This window comes from Oryx dammah, unplaced genomic scaffold (genome assembly GCF_014754425.2).
Source record: "Oryx dammah isolate SB20612 unplaced genomic scaffold, SCBI_Odam_1.1 HiC_scaffold_29, whole genome shotgun sequence".
Lineage (NCBI taxonomy): Eukaryota > Metazoa > Chordata > Mammalia > Artiodactyla > Bovidae > Oryx > Oryx dammah.
In genome coordinates, this window is record NW_024070213.1 from 13,702,930 (window position 1) to 13,728,792 (window position 25,863).

The 25,863-nt window shown below is 47.8% G+C and overlaps 1 protein-coding gene across 1 annotated transcript in view; it reads right to left on the reverse strand.

Annotated features, from left to right (window-relative positions):
- Nucleotides 1-25,863, reverse strand: part of CRACR2A (calcium release activated channel regulator 2A) — a 119,166-nt gene that overhangs the window by 65,654 nt on the left and 27,649 nt on the right. Inside the window, exons 2-4 of the mRNA XM_040233744.1 lie at nucleotides 12,481-12,731; nucleotides 4,335-4,446; nucleotides 2,919-3,102 (exon numbers count right to left, since the gene is read on the reverse strand). Of these exons, the coding sequence (XP_040089678.1) occupies nucleotides 2,919-3,102; nucleotides 4,335-4,446; nucleotides 12,481-12,696 (512 nt within the window). The 5' untranslated portion in view covers nucleotides 12,697-12,731. The remainder of the gene's footprint in view (nucleotides 1-2,918; nucleotides 3,103-4,334; nucleotides 4,447-12,480; nucleotides 12,732-25,863) is intronic.

Below are 25,863 nucleotides of genomic sequence, written 5' to 3' on the forward strand. Positions count from 1 at the left end.
CACCCACCCACCCTTCCATCCACCCATGCATCCATCCATCCATCCATCCATGCATCCATCCATCCATCCATCTATCCATCTACCCATCTACCCATCCACCCATTCATCCAACAAGTATCTATCACTTGTTGAAAATGTAGCACTGAATTGGATGACATGAGAGATTTTGGAAATGAGAGAAAGGGAGGTAAGGAGCCTCCCTGTTTTCCAGAATGAGTTCCATTTCCCCGCCCCCCCCCACCACAGAACATGTGGTCGTCTGCTCTACTGTACTGTAGATACAATGGAGATGGTACAGAGGGTTCTGAGATGAAGGGTCTCAGAGTGATACCACAGTGACCTTCCATCACTGAGGTTGGCTGCCCCTCATGAAGTAAATGCATGATAAACTCAAGATGCACCTCACTGGCCAAGGCTTGTCTGCGTGCATCCCTCAGGTTCCTATTGGAACCTGGCAGTGAGCCATTGGGGCTTGAGCCTCCTCTGAAATTAGCAGAACTCGTGGTGCTCTTCAAAGCTCTTTGAACCACCTAATTGTGGTTACACATTTTTTTTTTTTTTTGCATATTGGGCAGTTAGTCATGTCCAACTCTTTGTGCCCTTATGAGCTGTAGCCTCCCAGGCTCCTTTGTCCATGGGATTTTTCAGGCAAGAATATTGGAATGGGTTGCCATTTCCTTCTCCAGAGGATCATCCCAACCCAGACATCGAACTCATGTCTCTCGCTTCTTCTGAATTGGCAGGCAGATTCTTTACCACTGTGTCACCTGGGAAGCCCCAAATTTCTGGAAAAGGAACAAATCTCTGAACCCTGGTTGAAGATAAGCCAAGGCTGATCAGCTGCCCAATCACTCAGCCAGCCAGAGCACTGAGAAAAGCTGGGAGTCCGGGTGTTCTGCCTGCCACATCTGGACCAGGCCAGGGTCATTCTCTTGTAAGGATATAGGGGTAGCGGGTAAGAAGGGGTTCTGGGTGGTCAGTCCATCCATCTCCCTGCTTCTGGAACAACACACGAACCAACAAGATGTCATCTTGATTGGTGAGATCTTTAAAGACCTCTGAAATTTTCCCAGCCTCTTCTGCTTCCTTGTCTGGGGTTCTGCAGTCTGGATGGTCCCCCTCATGTTTCATGTTACAGTGTTTAACTTAAATGAAAACTGCAATGCCCGGGCACCATCTTTATATATATATATATAATTTTATTTATTTATTTTCAGCTGTGCTGGGTCTTCATTGGCACACACAGGCTTTCTCTAGTTTTGGAAAGCAGGGTTACTCTTTGTTGTGCTGCGCGATCTCATTGCGGAGGCTTCCCCTGTTGTGGAGCACAGGCTCTAGGGCACACAGGCTCAGTAGTGGCCGTACAGGGCCTCTAGGGCATGCTGGTTTCGGTAGCTGCAGCTCTTGGGCCCTTATAGCACGGAGGCGTCAGTAGTTGCAGCATGCAGGCTTACTAGTTGTGGCTCACCGGTTCCAGAGCACAGGCTCAGTTGCTCCAAGGCATGTAGGATCTTCCCAGACCAGGGTCGAACCCACGTCTCCTGCATTGGCAGGCGGATTCCTATCCACTGGGCCACGAGGGAAGTCCCCAGGCCCCCTACTCTGTGTGTTGGTTTTGTCTGCTGTTCGACTCTTCCCTGGAACCTTCTCTTCTGCAGGAGCCATCATGCGGGCTCAGCCCTGCCCGGGGCCCTTGACAGAGGTCCTCCGGGCAGCCTCTGTAAGGTGGCTGGCCTGGAAGTGATGGGTGGACAGAGACACACCTGGCTTTCATGACAGTCCCTTGGCCCCCAGAAGCCCTCTCCTGCCCCCTCCTCCAGGACAAGGCTTCACAGGGTCATGGGTATGGTCACTGGGCTCTGGCCTCTTGTCCTTGGAGAGGTGGGGTCTGGTGTCCCCTCTGGTCTGCCCATATTCTCGCCAGCCTGTCTCAACTCTGCCACAACCTAGAAGATGCTTTGAGTTACACATGCTGTATTGGCCCACACGTTGTGTGAAGACCACTCTCTTCTTCCTCTTCATCCTTTTCCTCCATAATCTTCCTCTTTCCAAGCTCCAGACACAGCAGCTCCAATCATCAGGACATTCCCACCCCTCATGAAACTCACTCCCAACCTAGGACCCAGAGACCCCAACACGAAGAGGCAAAAGGTGATGATGGGAACGGGGGCAGAAGTCATTCCACATTTCTCAGGCCTCTGTCTAGTTTCCACCTGTTACGACATCCCTTGATATCATTTCACTGAAAATGCCTGGGCTTACATTTATGTGTCTCTTTCTTACAAAATAGTTTGTGCCAAAAAGGAAAAAAAAAATGGGAGTATTATGTTTGGTTTGAAGTGGCAACCATCTAAAATTTTCAGCTGAGTTATTGATCACCCAAGTGATGAGCTGGTGAAAACGGGTCCACCTCCCACCTTTGCTTCCAGAACAGGTTTGGTTTGGCTCAGGGATCCAACATGCAGTCCCGTCCACATAAGGTGCTTTTGGCAGAAGCACAAGGGATGCACTGCAGACCCAGGGACCCGGCAGAGGTGGAGATGCAGGGAGCAGGCGGTGACAGGAAGCCTCAGGTGCGACTCACTGAAAACCCTCAAGGCCTGGCACTACCCTCCAGTGGGTGAGCACCCCTAAAGTGAAGGGGACTAAGCCAAGGACTGTGCTGAGTATAAACAGCAGAGAGTGAGAGATCAGGGGATCAGGATGTTTCCTGTGAAAATAATGCAAAAAAGCAGGGTCCAAGCCCTAAATCCTAGCACCCAGCCAGGTCATGGCCAAGGGCAGGCTGCACTGGGTCACTGGTCTAGCTGGAAGCAGAGACCCGGGACCTGGTGGAGAGTTTCATGAGCATTAAGGTAGAAGGGGCAGATGGAGAGGTCCGTGGGCTGGGCCCCCTCCCTCAGGTTGTCACCACTTACTCTTCCAAAACCTTTTGGGCTCCAAGTCTGTCCATGAGGGTCTGGAACTGGGCTTCTTCATCTTTGTCCATGTCGCCCAGGTCCTCGTCCCCTCTACTCTGATACACCTTCTCCTCCTGGAGCTGGGCCGGCTGCATACCTGCATCTTCCTGACTTGGGTTATTCTGGCTGAAGAAGAAGTGACCTGGGGGACGCATGGGCACAAGGGTCTGAATTAGGCAATGCTCACCAAGGAAGACCTTCACTTTCTCAGCAGCCAGGAATCACTTGAGGTTCAGCCGAGAGATAGAAAAGGGAGATCAGACCTTCAGAGCAAAGATCTTTGGATGACGTGCTCTGGATTCTGTGTCTTTCCTACTTGGATGAGATTCTGCCAGGGATGCTAGAACCTGGGAAAGGCAGAGTGCATGGCAGGTACTATGGCATTTTGTAGTTCTCAAAACTTTAAAGGCTGGCTTCAGATCATCTCTTCCTGGATTCCTTCTCTTAAGCTTCCAGCAGCCCGACTCCCTATGCTTCGTGTTACCACCTAGTCCTCCTGGCCGCCAGCATCACTGTGCTTCACGTTACAAGTCAGTTATCAATTTCTGAAGGTCAGGAAAGGCCTCAGAGATGTCTAAGCAAATACAAGGTTCCTAGAAGGAGGCAGATGTATGGTGATTTACCTGACCTGTATTTGTTCTAATCAATATCTGATCAGTATCAGATCTGATGGCGTATCTGTTTTGTTTTGTTTTTTTTAAATCTCATTCATGGATCTTGGTTCTTTCCCTCCTGGTCACTTTGAGAACAACTGGTCTATTCAAACCCTTTACAAATTCCTGTGAAAGCTGGTGCCCCTCAGCCTGGAAGACTCAGCCAGCCAGGTTGCAATGAGCCATGTAAGCCTCCCTCTCTGTGGTCCCAGACAGACTGGAAACCCCAGCTCAGCTCCCCTCTTATGCCGAGCCTCCCCCCAGAGCTTCTCTGCTTGCTCCTTGCCGTTCTCCAGGGGGTGGGCACCAAGGGGGCAGTGGTGTGAGCAGGGATGGAGGGCACATGAAAAGAGAACAAATGACCCACAATCTGGAAACTTCGAGAGGCAGGAAAGGGTGTACAACACGCTGCCTCAGAGATGATGGAGCAGAGCTGCTCCTTACAGGGCTCTGTACTCAGACGCTCAGTGTCCGAGTCTCTGAGACCCGCCGGACTATCCCCCCCCAGGCTCCTCTGTCCATGGGGTTCTCCAGGCAAGAATACTGGAGTGGGTTGCCATTTCCTCCTCCAGAGGATCTTCCTGACCCAGGGATCCAACTCGCGTCTCTTATACCTCCTGCACTGGCAGGCGGTTTCTATGCCACTAGCACCATCTAGGAAACCTGTATATGGCTTTAGGCTGACCTGTACCCTGGGGCCCCAGCACCCATCAGAACTTACTAAATCCAGTGGTGAACTCCTCTGGGGTCAGAAAGCCGTTGCCATCAGCATCCAGGGCATCAAACACATCCTCCAGGTCCTCCAAGCTGAGGGGCAGCTCCTTATGGAGTCTCTGAAAACAATGCAGAATGCCGCAGTTAACACTGCTCATCACAGAGGGCTGCCTGGGGGCGGCAGCGCCTTCCATCCCCAGCCGACAAAAGCCAGAAGCTGGATTCTGAAGCTTCACCTTCCTTCTCCTCTGAATATTAGGACTCCGCCATCTCTGGGTACCTGCTCATCTGTTTGGCAACTTCTGGGTGATTTATAAGTAAATATGTGTATATTTCTTACTATATTTATATATAACTTAATATATATATAGGATTTCCCAGGTGGGCTCTCAACTACTCCTGAAAAGACATGAACTGCCACTGGCTTAAGGTCTGGACAAGAGTATTTGTGTTGTAAAGAGAAACTGGCCCAGTGGGGTGCAAGGTCACTGGACCTGGGTCCTGGGCCACCCCAATCACCCAGGGATGGAAGGGCAGACATGGACAGATGAAGAACAAAGCTGAGCTTCCCCCTGGCCTCTGCCTGACGTGCAGTGGCCCCAGGCTAGGGTTAATTTGCACCCTTGAAGCAAGCACCCTCTTGCACCCTAATAATCAAAACTTCCCAGTGGTGACTCCCCAAGGGAGTTCATTAGAACCCAGCTGTCCCTCTCCCTTCCTCCTGTTCCCCTGGGGACGGCTGCACAGATTTTCTCACTGTGGAAGTGACAGACAGCTGAAGACAAGGAACACGCAGAGCCGCACGAGGGAAGGCACACGCCCATCTGAACAGTCAGAAAGAGCTGGCAGCTGTGAGCGCCCATGACATAACTTGAGAGACACTCAGCTTGATCCTCCGGCAAATTCTCGCTGATAAGCCATAAAGATTAATTGGCAGGTACGTGCATTAAGGAAGAAGGTGACGGATCACAATGTGGGGAGGCAGGATGGTGCGGAGTCGTTTAGAATCATTGAATTAAATATGAATGGGTTTTTTTCTAAAGGAAGGGGAGTGAGACTGTGAGTGCAGGTTCTGGAAGTGCATCTGCTGAGCAAAGAGCAAAATCTCTAGCTTATCGACAATCCATAAACCAGCTGTGCCAAAGCCAAAGGCAGAGAATACGGGGCGAGGAGGGGGGTCAATCTGGCAAGTGGGAGGTCCATTAACTTCTTCTGAGACTAAACGCATCCTACTGGAGGCAGGCTGAAAACCAAGATTCCAGTCCTTTACTTGTGATAATCTGCCTCTCTCTCACTCTCAGCCTGAATGTGATATCTAAAGTGTGGTCTCGGGCTTCCCTGGTGGTCCGGTGGTTAAAAATCCATCTGCTGATGCAGGGGACATGGGTTCAATCCCTAGTCCAGGAGGATCTCACATGCTGTGGGGCAAGTAAGCCCGTGTATCACAACTATGGAGCCCTCACTTTAGAGCCCAGGAGCCACACTACTGAGGCCCACATGCTCTAGAGCCCAAGCTCCGCAACAAGAGAGGCCAGCAAAATGAGAAGGCCACACACCGCAACTAGAGAGCAGCCCCTACTCGCTGGAACTAGAGGAAGCCTGCTCACAGCAACAAAGACCACCAGAGCCACAGATAAATAAATACAAATGCAAAAGATAATAAAATGTGGTCTCCGTGCTGGACCCAGACATGGGCTGGCAGGAATTTCAGAGTCAGTGGGACCCTCAAATTGCCTCTAACCACCGACAGGTGGGTAACCTTGCTCTTGTTAGCACCAGAAAAAGCTAGGTCGCACCCCATCTCTGGCACCACTTCTGAATCCAACAACACTTCTGAGCACAAGTCCTTCCCATGACAGAGTCCCACACCTTGTCTCCATCTCAATCCAGCTTCCTCCTCCTGCTCTCACTGAAACTGAGGGGCGGGAGGACGACAATCCTAACACCTTCCGAGTCATCCTCAGTCTTCACATCCCGGCAGAGCGACACCAAGGGCTTTTCCAGCCTCCTCAGCAAACTGCCTACACTAGATCTCTTCACCCCTCTTCATTGGCCCTACTTGCAAAATCCTTTAGTCTTAATAACCATAATTACCTCTTATTTATCTTTTGTCTCCGGGCCTGCAGAGCTGTGTAAAACCAACTTATTCTGCTCTTGTCCCCTGGGTACCTAGTGCTGTCTGCATTTTTAACTAAGGGAGCCCAGCCAAATGGAGAGGGACACGATGATTCATTCCATGGTGCTGATAACCCGTGAAGCTCGGAGATTTGCCTGAAGTCACAGTGGAGGCCAGCCTGGGATAAAAAAGTGATTTCTCCTTCAGGGCCTCTGCTGTGGGCTACTGGTTCTCTGTGAACCCCTTCCTTAATTCCCTTGTCTCATTTCTATTCCACCCCTGCCACCAAAATCTGCCCAGCCAGTACCGCTCATACCAGCCTTCCAGAATCTTGCTTCATGGGTGGGGCCTGTGTCCCTTCAGCTCCACCTGGACGGGCAGGCAGAGGATGGAGGGAGTTGGGGAGGAGGCAGGGTCACCCTCCTTACTCAGCCCACAGCCCAACCAGCTCTTCACAAGTCCACGCCCCCCAAACCCTGGCCTCCCTCCACCGCCTCCCACTTAACCCTCAATCCCTGCCTCTTGGCATCACTTCCCCAGGAAGGCTTGGCAGCCCCCAGCTTAGGAGAGACCCAGACTCCCTGAAACACATTGCACTCATTCACAAGTCTCACCTCACTTTGTACCTCACATCCTGATGGATGTGAATAGTGGATAAATGTCTGCTCCTCTGGCCTGGAAGCTCTGGGAAGAGGGGCCCCACTCACGTTTGCTCACTACTGTGCCCCCAGGATCTGGCCCAATGTTGACAACCCAGGAGTATGCAACTCGTTCACTTATTGAACGAGCGAATCAATAAACAACTGACTACGAATGATCTCAGGCGGTTCTGAACTCCTATTCACGGAGCTCTGGTCTACACCCCACCCACTCCAGATCCTGACCAGCTCCCCTGGGAATGCTCAGCAAGGTCTTATAAACTAGGCCCTAAAACAGGAGCCTAGGCCCTAGAACAGCCGTGCTGAGGGGGCCGGCCCCCAGGTCCAGGGACAAAACTGTCTCCTGCTGCAGCCCAGAAGGACAGAGCCTCTGTCTCCCAGGCCGCCAGGCCCTAACGTGTCTCTTGCAGCGTAAAGCTAAGGTCTGCATAGCTTCAAACACATCTAAAGGAAACACTCACTAAAGAGAAAACCAACAAAATGAAGTCAATTTTGCAAAAAGAATAACAAGTGCATATGAACAATGTTCTGTGATCTCATTTTAAAAGATAAAACTGAGTGTATGTGCACAGAAAAAAATAAAAAAAGTTTTAGAAGGACACATACCAGCCCTGCACAGTGGTTTTTCCCCGGAGGGTGGCACTTGGAGGGAGGGGTGGAAATCGTACATTTATTATCCTCCTGTCTATAATGCACTTCTTAAAATGATGAAGTGAGTTTTACTTTCATAAAAGAGGATAAAACCACAAGGGATCCACCTTTACAGCCAGACTCATGTCTTCCTCTTCTCCCACAGTCTCCTGTTCAGACTCCTGTCCCTATGGTTGAGCCCAGCCACAACCAATGTCTTCAGAACAGGACTGTGAGGTCTGGTGGTGGGATCTACCTTGATTCTGCCTGGTGCTTTGAGGTGCTTGGTCCAGGCTGACGACTGGGTTTAGACAGGTGTCTCAACCTCTGCGCTACTGACATTTCAGGACGGAGAATTCTTTGTTGGGGAGAGAGCTGCTCTGGGTCTTACAGGACACTCAGCAGCATCCCTGGACAACGCTTTGTAGACACCAGCAGCATCTCCCTATCCAGTCACTCCGGTCAAGAATGTCCCCAGGGCTTCCTTGCTGCCTCAGTGGTGAAGAATCCGCCTGCCAATGCAGGAGACGTGGGTTTGATCCCTGATCCTAGATGATTCCACGTGCTAAGAAGCAACTAAGTCCCTGTGCCACGACTGTGGAGCCTGTGCTCTAGAGCCTGGGAGGTGCCGCTGCTGAGCCTGAGTGCTGCAACTCCTGTAGCCCACAGACCCTGGAACCGGTGAACAGCAACAAGAGAAGTCACCGCAATGAGAAGCCCGCACACGGGAACTAGAGAGAAGCCCCCGCTCGCCACAACTGGAGAAAAGCCCGCTCAGCAACAAAGACCCAGCACAGCCAAATATAAATAAACTAATAAACAGAATTTTAAAAAAAGAACGTCCCTAGATGTGGCCAGAAGTCTTCTAAGAAGCATAACCACGTTTGCTCCCGCAGACTGGACACGAGTGAGATCAGTGCCTGTTGGAGATGACCAGAGGGGACACTCTCCAGCAGAAATGTCCCTTCTTGACCTTGGAGGCAGAACAGATGACACTCACCTGACCTCCCAGTGTGACAGCGCAGCTGCTGTGGAAACAGGCTAGGGCTCCTCCAAACACCACACACAGAATCGCCTGAGGTCCAGAAATCCCGCTTTGGGGTACACACCCCAAAGAACTGAGAGCAAGGCTGCCAAGGGTATTTGTACATCCCTGATCACAGCAGCATGGTTCACAGGCAAGGGTGTGAAGCAACAGAAGTGCCCATTGACGGACAAATGGATAAACAAAACATGATAAATAGGTACAGCCCCGAAAAGAGAGGAGATTCTGATAAGTGCTGCCACGTGGCATCTTGAAGACATTCTGCTCGGTGAAGTACAGAGGTCATGCCAGGATGGACATATGATTCCACTTATATGAGGTCCTCAGAGGAGCCGTATCCATAGAGACATAAGGCGGGATAGTCCTGGGGGCTAGGTGAGGGGGATGAGGAGGGAGGCTTTAATGGGGACAGTTCCTATTTTGCAAAATAAGAAGAGTTCTGGAGCTGAGTGGGAGTGATGATTACACAACAACCTCAATGTATTGAAAAGCACTGAAATAGTCACTTAGAAATGGTTAAGAAATTTTTAGTGGATTTATCAGTTGGCGCTAGTGGTAAAGAACCCACCAGCCAGTGCAGGAGTATAAGAGTTGAGGGTTTGATCTCTGGGTGGGGAAGATCCCCTGGAGGAGGACGTGGCAACCCACTCCAGTATTCTTGCCTGGAGAATCCCATGGATAGAGGAGCCTGGCGGGCTACAGTCCACGGGGTCGCGCAGAGTCGGACACGACTCAAGTGAGTTAGCAGGCACACACGGGCACACACAATTTTAAAGCATCACAATGTGGAAGGCACTAGGGATTAAGAATCAGGGTGTAAGTTTCCCACCACCACCAACACACACACATACAGTGAGCATTTATAGGGAGATTTCAGGTCCCAGCTCGGGGCTAAGTGCTCTACGTGAACACAGGTGTCAGACTCTCTTCTAGCACCGGGTCGGGGGGTAGTTATAAATAATTCACACATGAGCAACTACAGCTTATAGGGGTTAAGAGACTCACACAAATGCACACTGCCAGTAAGCTGCAGATTCAGGATTAAAACTGGTCAATTTTCCATAAAATTCCTTAAGAGTCTCCTTGCTACCCTATTTGAGGAGTCATCTAGCTTCTCCTGTAAGAGTCGGATAGTGCCTCTTTGAGGCTTTGTGCGCCTCTCTGACGGCTTCTAAAAGTCTGAGCTGTAACTTGGAATCTGCTGTGGAGGGTATGCAAAGAGCCGGCTGGGGTCCAATGACAGGGCGCTCACATAAACGGGGAGCGGCCGGGTTTGGCTGGTTGGCTGGCTGCTGGGTGGTTCTTTATAGCTTGGCTAACCCAGGAACCGCAGGCGGTGTCGGGAGGCGAGCACTGGGCACCAGTGACATCATCACGCTGCTCTCGGGTGCTCAGTCTCTCGGTCTGCCCAACCGTGCGGCCCCAGGGACTGCAGCCCTCCAGGCTCCTCTGTCCATGGCATTCTCCAGACAAGAACACTGGAGTGGGTTGCCATGCCCTCCTCCAGGGGATCTTCTCGACCCAGGGACTGAACCCGCACCGCCTGTGACTCCTACACTGGCAGGCAGTTTCTTTACTACACCTGAGAAGCCCACAGACTTCTCTAAAAAAATGGGGAAACGGGGTTTATGAGGCTGCAGACTGCCCATCCAGTTCCAGCTCTTTCTCCCAGCTGGAGGGCTCCTTTCAACCCGTTCTCCAGCCTGGCCTTTTGGTGTCCCTCAGCCTCTCACTCGGGACCCTCCAGCCCATGACTCTGCTTCTCTAAGGGACCCCTCCCTGCAAAGCAGTCTTCACCCCAGCTCTCTCAGGAATGATCCCCAAGGGACACACTGTGGGGCTCCTTGTGGAGGAGGGTGTGAGGTGTGGCGGGGACACGGGCAGGGCTGAAGACCCTCACATCCCTGCCGAAACCCTGTGCACCCACGCAGATCAGGGTCCAGTAGCAGGATGTCTGCCCCTGGAGCCTGAGCTCAGGGCAACCAGCCATCCCCGAGACCAGCTCCTTTCTACCTGTTGTCCTGCCCTGCTGGGCCAGCTGGCTGCCCACCGGTGCTCTGAGCACCTGTCAGACGTCTGGAGCCCGTCTCACCTGCTGCGAGTGGACCTCTGTCATTACTCAGGAGAAAGAAGAACAGGAGCACTGGGGCAGCAGCCTACCACAGCATTGGCTGTACCCCAATACAAAATAAAAAGACTGGGGGAAGAAAGAAAACCTGCCCATCTTGGGTCTTCATCCCCTTAACACCGCTGTATGTCCCCCCTAAAATGCACTTGAAGATAAGTGGGGGCTGGTAGGGGTGGGGGAGATGCTGTCAGAGTTCCAGCAAAACCTATGCTTCCTCTAGTCTTGTGCGGGTGAAACCATGACTGCAGCATGAGAGACCGCAGGAAGACCCTTTACATTAGCGGCAGGAAGGCTCTAGACCAGGGGTGGGCAAACCACGCCCCCGCCCTGTAAGTGGGACCCAGCACCTGTTTTCCTATGGCCAGTGACCTAAGAATGACTTTTACATTTTTTAACGGTTGAAAACAACAACAAAAGGACAATATTTAGTGACACATGAAAATGACATACAATGTTCATTTCAGTATTGGTAAGGAGGCCCGTCTGGGGGCGGGCCACACCGTCTGTGGCTGCTGGTGCAGAGTCAGACGTGACTGAAGTGACTTAGCATGAAAGACCTAGATGATTGTATCTGAAGCACACTGCCTGAGTTGCTCTACAGGTGATAAACACCACCACCAAATGGAAGACGTCATATACCTGATGATCATGAGTACATAGCCCCCGGGCTTCCTGGAGCCCAAGGATTGATCACCTGAACCCCTGTGATAGCGCTCTGATTTCTCACCATCAGCCAATCAAGAATTGTGCACGAACTGATCACAGACCCTGGAACTCTCCCTCCCAAACCTGGCCTTTAAAGATGCTTTGCTGAAACCCTTCAGGGAGCTTGAAGGTCCTGGGCTCCTTGCCTGACCCGGTAATAAATGCTACGTTTCCTTCCCCACAGCCCAGCACGGATAGCTTTATGGCGCGTGGGACAGTGGATCCGAGTCGGGTTTAGTAACCCGGCCGCAGAGCTGAGAGTCACAGCACCTCGTGGGAGTGGCTTGAACACAACTCAGAGCTGTGCTGCAAGGCAACAAGTCGGTGCCTTTCCACCTGTGTTCCAGAAGGTTCTTCTCCATGTCTTCAAGCAACTTATATTGCAATCACTATTTTCCACAATCCTAGGGAGTTACTGAGTCAGAGAAAACAGCTCCCAATTCAGTCAGCAAGTATAGACCAGAAAAAGAGAGCGCCCAGGAGATCCGGCTCCCAGAAGAGTCTGGGTCAATGTCTCCTTCCAGGACAGAGTTAACAGCATCTTTTCTGTTAAAGGGCTTGCCTGGTGGCTCAGGCAGTAAAGAATCTGCCTGCAATTCAGGAGACCTGGGATTGATCCTTGGGTTGGGAAGGTTCCCTGGAGAAGGAAATGGCAACCCACTCCAGTATTTTTGCCTGGGAAATTCCATGACAGAGGAGCCTGGCAGGCTACAGTCCAAGGGGTGGCAAAGAGTCAGACACGACTGAGCGACTAACACTTTCACTTTCTGTTAAAGACGTCACATCCCAAGAGACAGGTCCCAACCCAAGAGAGGGAGACCCAGGCCCTTGGCATTCCCAGTGGGCAGGCCCAGTCCAGGGCCCCCTTACCTGCATATCTGCCCTGGCGATGAAGCCCTTGCCCTCGGTGTCACAGGTCTGAAAGAATTCCTGTGCCCTCCTCAGCATGGCCAGCTGAGCTGGTGCCAGCTCCTGAGTCCCCTCGCACGGCAGGTCATCCAGGGAGCCCAGGCAGGCCCTGCTCCCCTGGTGCCCCCGGCCAGATCCCTGGGGTCTGGAGACCATTCTCCCATCAATGGTGGCCATCCGGATCTGTCAATTTCTTTGAGTCTCTTCAGAACCTGAAGATGGAAGATGAGAGAGAGGCGTGGTGAGGATGGAAGGAGGCTGGAGAAGGATGTGGGGGTTGGTGAGAGGGAAGCAGAGAACCACTTACCAGTGTGCCTGTATCTCTCTTAATTATCATGAGCTCAGAACAAGGGAAATGCACCATGATCACTAACAGATCAGCTGGCCCATCAAAGTAAGCAGAGAAGATTGGTGGGGGGTGGCGGGGGATAGATGTTTCCAGATTGAAAGGAGGTGGCCAGAGAATTGAATCAACAAATTGAATCAACAAATGTTGTTGATGTAAATCAACAACAAAAGTGCGGATCCTGATAGATCAGTTATCATTTCTGGAGTGTTCCTCTGGAGGCAGGCACCACACCAAGATCCCTCTACACATTTCCCCACCCTCGAATGGAGGGATTTCAGTCATGGTGACCAGCAGTAGAGGAAGATATCTGGGGTTGGGTCTTCCCTGGTAGCTCAGATGGTAAAGAATCTGCCTGCAATGCAGGAGACCTAGGTTCAATCCCTGGACTGGGAAGATCCCCTAGAGGAGGGCATGACAACCCACTCCAGTATTCTTGCCTGGAAAATCCTATCAGTTCTATCAGTTTTTGTTCTATGCTTTTGGCATCTGTTATTAGGTACATTTGTGTTTAGATTACTTTATTATTACTATTGATGAATCTTGCCTGGAGGATCCCACGGACAGAGGAGCCTGGCGGGCTATCATCCATGGGTTGCAGAGTCGGACACGACTGAAGCCACGTAGCATACACGCATTGCTGAAAGAATTTTCAGTTCATGGCACAGGAAGAAGAAACCTAGGTGGAGCCTGGAAGCCCAGTTATGTGTGTGTTCAGTTGCTCAGTCGTGTCCGACTCTTTGCGACCCCATGGATGATAGCCCGCCAGGCTCCTCTGTCCATTGGATTCTCCAGGCAAGATTCATCAATAGGATAAAGTAATCTAAACACAAATGTACCTAATAACAGATGCCAAAAGCAAATGCACAGAATAAGAATGGATAGAAATTCAAAGAGAACTAGACAAATCCACAACCACATTCCGATTTCAATATCCCTCTATCGATAATGAATAAAACAAGGAGACAGAAATCAGAAAGGATACAGAAGACTTGAACCAAACTGTCAACTATTTTGACCTAATTGACATTAATAGAAAAATCTACCCAACAAAATCTGAATACACTTTTAAGTGTAACATGGAACATTTATCAAGACAGTCCATATTCCAGTCCACAAAACAAGATTCAACAAATTGAAAAGGATTCAGTCAAACACAGTATGTACTCTGACCACATTGGAATATTAGAACAGCAACAGAAAGACCTCTAGAAAATTGCCAAATATGTGGAAACTACATAATGTTCTTCTGAAACCCATGGCCCAAAGAAGAAATGTAAAGAGGATTTAAGAAGCATTTTGAACTAAATGAAACTGCTGCTGCTGCTAAGTCACTTCAGTCGTGTCCGACTCTGTGCAACCCCATAGACGGCAGCCCACCAGGCTCCCCCGTCCCTGGGATTCTCCAGGCAAGAACACTGGAGTGGGTTGCCATTTCCTTCTCCAATGCATGAAAGCTCAATATATCAAATTTTGTAGGATATTGCTAAAGCAGTACTCAGGGAAAGATTTATAGCACGAAACACATATAAAAGCAAAGAGGAAAGGTCTTGATCCAGCAGCCTCACCTTTTACCACTAGAAACTAGAAAAAGAAGAGCAAATTAAACCCCAAGTAAGGAGAAGAAATAACAATCAGAGCAGAAATCAATGAAATAGAAAAGCAATAGAGAAAAACAATGGAGAAAAATCAATGAAACTAAAAGCTAGTACTTTAAGAAGATCAATAAAGAGAGAAGATACTATATCACAGTATCAGGAATTTGAGATGACACCATTACACATTCTACAGACATTAAAAGCATAATAAGGGAAAATTATGAGCAAGTTTGTGCCAATAAGTTTATCAATTTAGATGAGATGGAGAAATTCCTTGAAATATCACACTAAATATCAAAGCTCACTCAAGGAAAAATAGGTAACATGAATAATACTTTATCTATTTAAAAAATTGAACTGTCAGTTTAAAATCTTCCTATAGGAAAACTCTAGGCCCAGGTGGCTATGCTGATGAAGTCTACCAAATACTGAAAGAAAAATTAATAGCAATTCTATTCAAACTCTTATGGAAGATTAAAGGATAGGAAATACTTTCTAACATATTCTATGAAGCCAGGATCACCCTGACACTCAAACTAGACAAAAACATTAAAAGAAAAGAAAAACAGGCCAAAAACCTTCATGAACATAGATGCAAGAATTCTTTGGGAAATTATAGCAGATTGAACCCAACACTGTATAAAAAGAATGATACATCCTGATTAAGTGGGGTTTTATCCCAGGAGTACAAGAATGGCTTAACATTTGAAAATTAACACCATAATTCACCACATTAACAACTTTAAAAAGACAAACTGTATGATTATCTGAATAGATGCAGAACAAGCATTTGACAAAATCTAACACCAACTTCTGGCAAAAACTCTCAGCAAACTAGAAATAGGAAGGAGTTTTCCCAATCTAAAAATGGGTATCTACAAAAAAAAAAGTGACAGTTAAAATTATACTTGGTGTAAAACCAAATACTTTTGCCCTATGATCAAGAAAAAGACAAGAATGTTGTCTTACCACTTCTATCCAACATTGTTGTTAGCATCTCGCCAGTTTGATGAGACAAGAAAAGAAATAAAAAGCACCCAGATTGGAAAGCAGGAAGTAAAATTATCTTTATTCCCAGACAGCTTGAGTGTCTAGTAGGAAATCTGATGAAATTCACAAAAAGCTGCTAGAACTAACATGTGACTTTGACAAGTTTAAAGGATACACACTGTCTATAAGAAAATCAATTTTGCTTCTGTATGTCAGCAACAAAAAGCTGAGATTGAAATAAAAATATCATTTACAGTAGCATCAAAAATATGAAATGCTTATGGATATATCTGAGAAAAAATATGTAATACTCATAGATGGAGAGCTACGAAATATTGGTGAGAGAATTTAAAGAAGACCAAAATCACTGGAAAGAGTTGAATGTTCATGAACTGAAAGACTCAATCCTGTTAAAATGTTATTTCTCCCCTAAAGTCATCCATAGATTCATCTCAATCCCAATCAAAGTCCCAGCAGGGTTTGTAGAAACTGACAACCTGATCTAAAATTCATGTGAAAATGCAAAGGACCTAGAAGAGCCAAAACAACTTCAAAAAAAAAAAAACAAAGTTGCAAGAACACTACCGGATTTCAAGACATTCTGAGTCTGCAGTCATGAAGACAGTGTAATATTGGTATAAAGACAGAAAAGTAAATAGATAAATGAAACAGAAGAGCCAGAAATAGACCTGTATATAGAACTAATTTTTTTGCAAAAGCAGTTCAGCAGAGGAAGTATAATCCTTTTAGCAAATGGTACTGGAATAATCGGATATCCATTTGCAAAAAGGAATTTCAGTTCATACCTTATCCCATATACTAAGATTTACTCAAAACGGATCATAGAACTAAATGGAAAATCTAAAAATATTAAACTTCAAGAAGAAAACATCTTTGTGACCTTGGCTTAAAGTCAAATATTTCTTAGGTACAGTAGCGATAGCATAATCCATTTAAAAGAAACCCTGATAAATTGGACTTTATAAAAATTTCAAATTTCTGCTCTTTGAAAGATACCATTTAAGCTCCACAGAGAAAAATACTTGCAAATCATGTATCTGATAGAGAATTTTGATCCAGAATATATAAAGAACCCTCAGAACTTATTAATCAGAAAATAACTCAATTTTTTAATGGACAAACATTTGAACAGGTGCTTCAGCAAATAAGATATATTGATATCAAATAATTGCATAAAAATGTTCAACATTATTAGCCATAAGGGAAATGCAATTTAACACCACAATAAAAGGCCACTATACACATACTAGAATGTCTGAAACGAAAAAGATTGACCAAGTCTTGGCACAGATGGAATACTCAAATGCGGCTGGTGAGAATGTACACAAATGTACAACCCCTTTGGAAAACATTCTGCGGTTTCCTAAAAAAGTCAAACAAACTTCTACCATCCTAAATATTTGCTAACAGAATAAAAGCATATGTCTGTACAAAGACTTGTCCATAAAGGTTCATAGAAGCTTTGTTCGTAGTAGCCAAAAAGAGTCAAAACGTTCATCAGCATGTGAGTAGGTAAAACTGTAATGTAAACCCACCATGGCATGCTACTCAGCTTTGAAAGGAGAGGACTGTTGTTCCGAGGAACAAACTGCATTGAATTTCAATCACATGAGCGAAAGAAGTGGGACAAAAATAGTGCACCCTATTTGATTCCATTTATATAAAATTATGAAAAAGGATGACTAACCTAAGTGATAGCAAAGAGATAAGGGAGGGTGGGAGAAGGTGAAAAGCAGGAATGGCAAATGGGCAAGAGGAACCTTTTGGCGGTGTAAATGTGTTCGAAATCTTACTTGCTGTGGTGGTTTCCTGGAGATACACATATACATACAGACACTCGTGCACATATATACATACATATATATACAAACATGGGCTTCCCTGGTGGTTCAGTGGTAAAGAACCTGCCTGCAATGCAGGAGACATGGGTTCAATTCCTAGGTCTGGAAGATCCCCTGGAAGAGGAAATGGCAAGCCACTTGCCTGGAGAATTCCACAGACAGAGGAGCTTGGTGGGCTACAGTCCATGTGGTCCCAAAGAGTCAGACACAACTGAGTGACAGAACAATTGTATGTCAATAGTTCAATAGATCTATTTAAAAATATATATATATAGGCCAGCCAGCCCCTTCTCATGCTTCCCAGAACTTGCAAATCTTGCACCACCTGCTGTGTTTATTCCCAGGATCCTGACTCTTCCTTTGACCTTCAACTCTGGCAAGCCAGAAATGCCTGAAAATTCAGCAGTTTCCCTGTGAAAACCCTCAGTCACATAGTGTGGGAGCTAAATGAACATGGGGAAGAGGGGAGCAAGGCAGGGTTCCTTCTGCAGACTCTTGCCCCAGTCGGATGTGTGAGTTCACCTCCTTTCTCCTCTGACCTGGCCAGCAATCTTCCCATAGTACCTGTGGGGTTCCCAAGGGGAAGAGAAGACAAAGCCACAGAAAAGCTTCTGCTTTCATTTCCAAATAGAATGGAAGCCCTGCGCTGGGCTGGGCCATCTCACATCTGGAAGAAGCCTGGTGATACTCTGGCCCGGGACTGAACACAGCTTTCTGCCTCTAAGATGTTTCAGGTCACCAGACAGTAACTCCGTAAGAGGGAAGAGGTATGTGTGTTAGTTGCTCAGTCTTGTCCAACTCTACGTGACCCTATGGACCATAGCCCTCCGGGCCTTTCTGTCCCTGGGGTTTTCTAGGCAAGAATATTGGAGTAGGTTACATTCCCTTCTCCAGAAGATTTTCCTGACCCAGGGATCAAACCTGGGGCTCCCCCACTACAGGCAGAGTCTTAACTGTCTGAGACACAAGACAAGCATCCATAAGAGGGAAAGTGGTGGGATATGGCCCAAAGGCAGCGGACAAAGGGTGTCACCATCACAAAGGGAAGAGAGAGCCTGTCTCCGTCAGAGCTGGCAGACGGCCGTTCTTCCTCCAGAATGGCTCCATAAAAGCCTTCATACATGGATGGAAATTATCCAGCCCGCTTATATTTCCAGAAGCATCTCCCAGACATCCAAAGTGATTCACAGCTCAATAATGGCTATAATCAGAACATTCACAGACAAAGCCTAAATCCTCTCTGAAGACTCTGAGCCCCTTCCCTGTTACTCTGGGCTCCTCAGAAATGGAGCAGGCTGGTACCCCCTCTCCACCATGCCAGAGGCAGACTTCAGAATCACCCTGACCTTCTTTGAAGCTCTCCTGCCGCAGGTAGGACTAAGAGTCCCACAGCATCGTCAGTATCTGATCAGATCCTATTAATTACCCAGGCTCCAGTGGAGGAATATTCTGTATGCAGCAGTGATCCAGTACTCTTGCCTGGAGAATCCTGTGGACAGTGGGGCCTGGCTGGCTACAGTCCATGGGATCGCAGGGGTCAGACACGAATTAGCAACTAAACCTCTACCGCCACCGCCCACTTGTCAATGACTAACTTCATGTTGCCAGCATCACAGGGAGGCAGATGGGCCAGTCGTGTCAAGCTGTGGGGGTGCCGGAGGGCTGCTGAGCAAAAGGCAGCTGCAGCCAGAGAGGCTGTGAAAAGCTCAGGGGGCCTGGTTCTTACCCGCCCCTGGGAGGGAGCAAGTGAAGGAATAATTGAGGAGGCATCAGATGGGAGGTGTGTCAGTTTCCTAGGGCCATTTTGCACGAGAGGACCAAAACCTGAGTGGCTTAAACAACAGGTACATATTCTCTTATGTTCTGAGGGCCAATCCTGAGGCTAGAACCCCAAATCCTGAGTGTCTCAGAGTGGGCTGTGCTCCCTTTTGATAGAGACAAAGCTGGTGATGAAACAATTAATCTCACTAGGGGATTGTAAGTAGAAAAAAATATGAGCAACCCCTGTAAGTTAATGATCTCTCAAGAAAGCAGGTTTGCTTAACCACAAAACCAAGCAGGCTTGCTTAGCAACAAAACCATGCGGCAGAAGACAGGCCTCCAAACAATAAAACAATGGCGGCATGAGCCCCACATCCTGCCAGTGAGCTCAGTAAGTTAATAACCCCTAGGACATGCTCTCTGCACACATTTGGTGGAAAGTCACTCATTGTACAGAGACCTGGAACAATATTTTTCAAGTCCTGGCTTGACCACGTTGGGACAAGAAAACTCCCCTTCCCAACCTAGAGGAGCAGTTGATGGAAGTGTGATGGCTACTCAAGGATGAGGAAGAAAGTGGCCTTTTTCCCCTCCCTATTTTTCCTTTGATTATAAAACTATAGCTTACTAAGTTTTGGGTGTGGTACTCTCCCACCCGTCCACTTGTAAGCTGCACAAGTGTCCTGTTCTAGTAAGTCCCTTCTCATCTATCAATTTACTTCTTGCTGAGTTCTTTCCACCTGGAGACATGTACAGCTGTGAGAGCTGGACCATAAAGAAGGGGTGGGGAAGAACTGATTCTTCAAACTGTGATGCTAGTGAAGACTCTTGAGAGTCCCTTGGACAGCAAGGAGATCAAACCAGTCCATCCTAAAGGAAATCAACCCTGAATATTTATTGGAAGGACTGATGCTGGAGCTGAAGCTCCAATACTCTGACCATCAGATACGAAGAGCTGACTCATTGGAAAAGACCCTGATGCTGGGAAAGATTGAGGGCAGGAGGAGACGAGGGCAGCAGAGGATGAGATGGTTGGATGGCATCATTGATTCAACGGACATGAGTCTGATTAAACTCCAGGAAATAGTGAAGGACAGGGAAGCCTGGTGTGCTGCAGACCATGGGGTCCCAAAGAGTCAGACATGACTTATCGACTGAACAAGAGACATAAAGGACCAGAGTTCTTCAGAGCACCCCGAAATACCACCTAGCGGTTTCACTCTGAGACTCCAGGCAAGACTTTCCTGCCACTTCCCAGCTGGCGGCCAGCCTGGAGTCCTTGGCTCTTAGCTGCATCTCTCCTCTGATCTCTGACCCCATCACCACAAGCCCTCTCCCTTCCACATCTGCTCCTATCATCTTTCTATCTTACATAACCAGTCATGTTGATTAAGGGCCCACCCTAATGACTTCATTTCAACTTCGCTAATTGCCCTTACAATCACCCTACTTCCAAATGGCTCAGCAGTAAAAATATATATATATATGTATGTATATATATATATGTATATATATATATATATATATATATATATGCCTGCAATGAATGAGATACAGCTTCAATCCCCTGGAGGAAGATATGGCAACCCACTCCAGTGTTCTTGACTGGGAAACCCCATGGACAGAGGAGTCTGGTGGGCTACAGTCCATGGGGCCACACAGAGTCGAACATGACTGAGTGACTTAACACGCACACAGGCTACTTTAAAATCAGGTCACAATCCAGGGTCCTGGGGGTTAAGACTTCAATGTGTCTTTTGGGGATACAACTCGAGTCCTAAGAGGTGGTGTCTTTGATGACCCTGAGACAGGGATGTGGGTGAAAGGGGCTAGTTTGTGATGGATGGAAACATTGTCCAGGGAGTAGAAAGAGAGGGCAGCCTGTGAGAGGCGCTTCTCCAGCCAACTATTGGGGGGGATGCCAAGAGCTACTGGAGCCTCCCAGGAACTTGGGAATAGACCACAGGTCTCACTGATCCAACCCCAGGCCAAGGAAATGGATTCCTTGTATGTCAACCCCTCTCAATCATGGGGAGCTGCCCCTGAGGATGTCAGCCCCCAGCACTCCAGGGGCCATGTGTGGTGGCTCTAGAGAAAACCCCCCAGACAAAGGGGCAGCTAGAAGTGGCCAGAGGACTTGGAAATGGTCAGCACTACCCCTTCCATGAAGTGGGCAGGGCACCAACAACATCTGGAACTTAGAACATGGGGGAAGGGGAGTCTCCAGGCCACCCACCTGCAATTCAGACGGGTCCAACCTCAGTTTCCCTATCTGTAAGACACAGGTGACAGTACTTACTTCCGGTGAGGACCAGGCAACGTAAAAAGATGCAAAACACTTGGGAATGATGACAGGCACACAGTAAGTGGTCGGTAAGTGTGAATGAACTCTTACGATCGTTTCTAGAGCATTTTCAGTATTATTCTTTCTAGTTCGAAAATTTGAGTGAGATGACCCCTTGGAAGGTGATACGGTAATCCAAGATGTATAAACTCCTAATGATGCTAATTATCCTTTTCAGTTGCAAAAGAACTTTCCCTTCCACCTTCCCATCTCCATCATGTGAAGCTGTCAGAACTGGCTGTCCTTTCCCCCTTTTGTTAATGAGCATCTCAGCCTCCGAGATGTGAGCTGCATGACGTGTCTGGGGCCATCAAGCCAAGCTGAAACTCAAACTTACCACCCCTGAGAGTAAGAGAAGACCACACCAGCAACCTAGGGCTCTGTTTGTTTTCTAGGACTCAGCAAAGGGCAGTTTTCAGTTCTTTCTCCCTCCCGTGAGAATACTTCACAGTCTGCTCCAGCTCTCAGCATTGTACATGCCTCCAGGGCCCAACTCTAATTCCTCCTCCTCCAAGAAGTCTTCCCTGACCACCTGGTCTGAGTACTTACTCTTTCTTACTCTTTTTTAGAACACACTGCTTGGTCCAGTTGGCTAGATTGTCAAGTGCACATAATATGTCTAATTTCTTCCACAAAGACAAACACCCTATTAATAAATCTTTGTAGGTATGGAATTGACATATGATCATTTAAATGAACACATGCCCAGCCTGGTACTTTGCATATGACACGTGTTCAGTAAGTATGTGTTGGCTTCCTAACTGGCCCTGGAGAGTGAGGGCTGAGAAGGATAAGTATTGGTAGTGTGTGTGTGTGTTCAGTTGCTAAGTCATGTCTGACTCTTTGCGACCCCATGGACTGTAGCCCACCAGGCTATAGTACTCTTGTCTGGGAAATCCACCATGGGATTTCCCAGGTGGGTTGCCATTTCCTTCTCCAGGGGATCTTCCCAACGCAGGGATCAAACCCTCATCTCTTGCATTGGCAGGCAGGTTCTTTACCACTGAGCCACGAGGGAAGCCCAAGTATTGGTGGTACAAGGAGAAATATCTATCTGGTCTTTGTGCCTGGTTTCTGGTGCAGAGCTCCTAAAACCGTCAGAATTTCGTGAACAAAAGAAGACTCTTTTGTTATTTATGATGAGCCCCTTTCAACCACACCTTAGTTCAAGCTAAGGAGTGACTTTGGGTGGATGGCTTTGGGTGGCTTTCAGGATGGGGACTGGAGGCCAGACGAACCAACAGTGTGATTAGAAGTGTCGACTGGAAAAAAAAAAATGCATGGCCTAAAAGTTGAGAACTATATTTTATACAAGGAAACTGCTAAAGAATCCAACCCTGGAAAACAGCCTCTCAGATCACTCTGTCTCAAAGGGGCAAGGGAGGACTCAGGGTACACAGGAGTTCTTACTGAAAAAATAAAACTTACAGTCAAAGATTAAAAGATTACTGCTAATCACACACACACACACAAACCCCAGACATTTCAAGTTAATGAATTTAGCCCTTTTCTACTGAGAAGATGCAAGAGATGGGCTCATTGAAATTATCCCTTTGATATGCCTCTTAAGTATCTAGGGCCAGTATCCTGGTTTTTCTCCATCCTGAATCCCCTCAGGGTGCACCACCGGGAGCCGCTGCTGTGGCTGATGACTTGAGGGTTGCAATATGGTTGTTAACTGAAATGGCAGGTGACATTTTTTATTCACAGTGGGTTGGAATCTCAACCTCACCCCACACCTCCAGGAAGGAGAGAGAGGCTGGAGCTTGACTTAGTCACTCGTGGCTAATGATTTAATCAATTCTGCCAACATAAAGAAGCCCCAACAGATGGGGCTTGGGGGGACCTGGAGGATCCTAGGATCTTTCCCTTACCCTGGGCATCTCTTCCATCTGACTGCTCCCCAGTTGTATCCTTTGTAACAAAGAGTGGTAAGGCACTTCCTGAATTCTGGGCGCCCTTCTCGAGAGTTAATGAACTTGAGGAGGAGATTGTGGAAAATTTGTGGTGGGTCAGACATATGGGGGTGTATGCTAAGGCCCCCCACAGTGGCCACTCTCTTGCTCTCTGTACATCCCCTTCTCAACCAGCCCCTGGTTGAGACTGAATTCTCACTGTAACTGAGACTGGTCACAGCCATACCGACTCACAGGACTGACCTTCCCTCTTACTGTTGCTGTCGTTCAGTCGCTAATTCCTGTCTGATTCTATGTGACCCTAGGGACTGCAGCACGCCAGCCTCCCCTGTCCTTCACTATTCCCAGAGTCTGCTCAAACTCATGTCCATTGAGTCGGTGATGCTACCTAACCATCTCATCCTCTGCTGCCCCTTCTCCTTTGCCTTCAGTCTTTCCTGGTGTCAGGGTCTTTTCCATTACTAATTGCCCCCTGCACTTCTCCAGTAGCATACTGGACACCTTTCAACTCAGGCGGCTCATCTTCTGGTGTCATATAGTTTTGCCTTTTCGTACTCTTCATGGGGTTCTCGCAGCAAGAATACGGGACTGGTTTGCCATTCCCTCCTCTAGTGGACCATGTTTTGTCAGAATTCTCCACTATGATTCATCTGTCTTGAGTGGGGCTTCACTGTCAATTCAATTCTGAGACTAACGCAGACCCCACAGCGTGAGGGCTCACAAGCCCTCAGAATTGAATTGACAATCCAAGGACACACATTTGGTGTTGGAAATAAGTGTTAGAAAAAGATACCACACTATTTCACAGCTGGTTCTCTGGGGAGGGTGGGGGAGAGCCTCAATTTGCAGCTTCTGCTTGTTGCTATGGTGTCAATCTTCCCACCACAGGTGATGTCAACCCACCAACCATCAGCTCTCACAAAGAAGGGAAAATGGTGAGGCTACTGTTTCTGCCCAGGGTCTCCTGAGAGGGTGATCTGAGTCCCCACTGTCTACACAGGTGACAATGGCTGATGACTCTGTAGACTGTATTCCCAGCCTGAGACTTAAAGGTCAGGCTATGTTTAAGATCCCCCTTCAGTTCAGTCCCTCAGTCATCTCCGACTCTTTGCAACCCCGTGGACTGCAGCACGCCAGGCTTTCCTGTCCACCACCAACACCTGGAGCTTGCTCAAACTCATGTCCATTGAGTTGGTGATGCCATCCAACCATCTCATCCTCTGTCGTCCCCTTCTCCTCCCACCTTCAATCTTTCCCAGCATCAGGCTCTTTTCAAATGAGTCAGCTCTTCACATCAGGTGGCCAAAATATTGGAGTTTCAGCTTCAGCATCAGTCCTTCCAAAGAATATTCAGGACTGATTTCCTTTAGGATGGACTCTCAAGAGTCTTCTCCAACACCACAGTTCAAAAGCATCAATTCTTCGGCGCTCAGCTTTCTTTATAGTCCAACTCTCACATCCGTACATGACTACTGGAAAAACCATAGCTTTGACTAGATGGACCTTTGTTGGCAAAATAATGTCTCTGCATTTTAATACGCTGTCTAGGTTGGTCCTAACTTTTCTTCCAAGGAGCAAGCATCTTTTCATTTCATGGCGGCAGTCACCATCTGCAGTGATTTTGGAGCCCAAAAAATAACGTCTGTTACTGTTTCCATTGTTTCCCCATCTATTTGCTATGAAGTGACGGGACCAGATGCCAGGTCCCATTAGTTTTCTGAATGTTGAGTTTTAAGCCAACTTTTTCACTCTCCTCTTTCACCTTCATCAAGAGGCTCTTTAGGTCTTCTTCACTTTCTGCCATAAGGATGGTGTCATCTGCATATCTGAGGTTATTGATATTTCTCACAGCAATCTTGATTCCAGCTTGGGCTTTACCCAGTCCAGCATTTCTCATGATGTACTCTGCATATAAGTTAAATCCACTTTAGCACCTGGGAAAATGTGTTTTTCCCAAGCTTCAGAGTCTCACAGGTGGCCTGCCCATCATTTATGCCTTGCCCCACAGCCCTGGGCAGACCCTCTGGCAGGACCAGAACATAGATGAACAAAGATAACACTTCCTCACCACCCACTGCTCAAGATTAAAATATTTAGCTCAGGAGACAGGCCAGTCTGGAAAGGAGAGTTTCCTTGTTGCATATCAGATTATTCTTTACTTCTTCAACACACAGTATCGGGGGCTTCAGACAGTCACCTCACCTTCTACAGTAGGCTCTTACTGCAGAGGTAAGAATACCAGGTCCAAGGCCACAAACAGGTTACTCAGCCTCTCTGAGTCCCTCTATCCTCACCTGTACAATGAAGGCATTAGTAGAACCTTACGGGTATCAGCTCCTGTTATTATTCTTATCACTTTGTTGTTGTTGTTGTTGTTGTTTAGTCGCTCAGTCGTATCTGACTCTTGTGACCCCATGAACTGTAGCCCACCAGGCTCCTCTGTCCATGGGATTCCCAGGCAAGAATACTGGAGTGGGTTGCCATTTCCTTCTCCAGGGAATCTTCCTGACTCAGGGATCGAACCCAC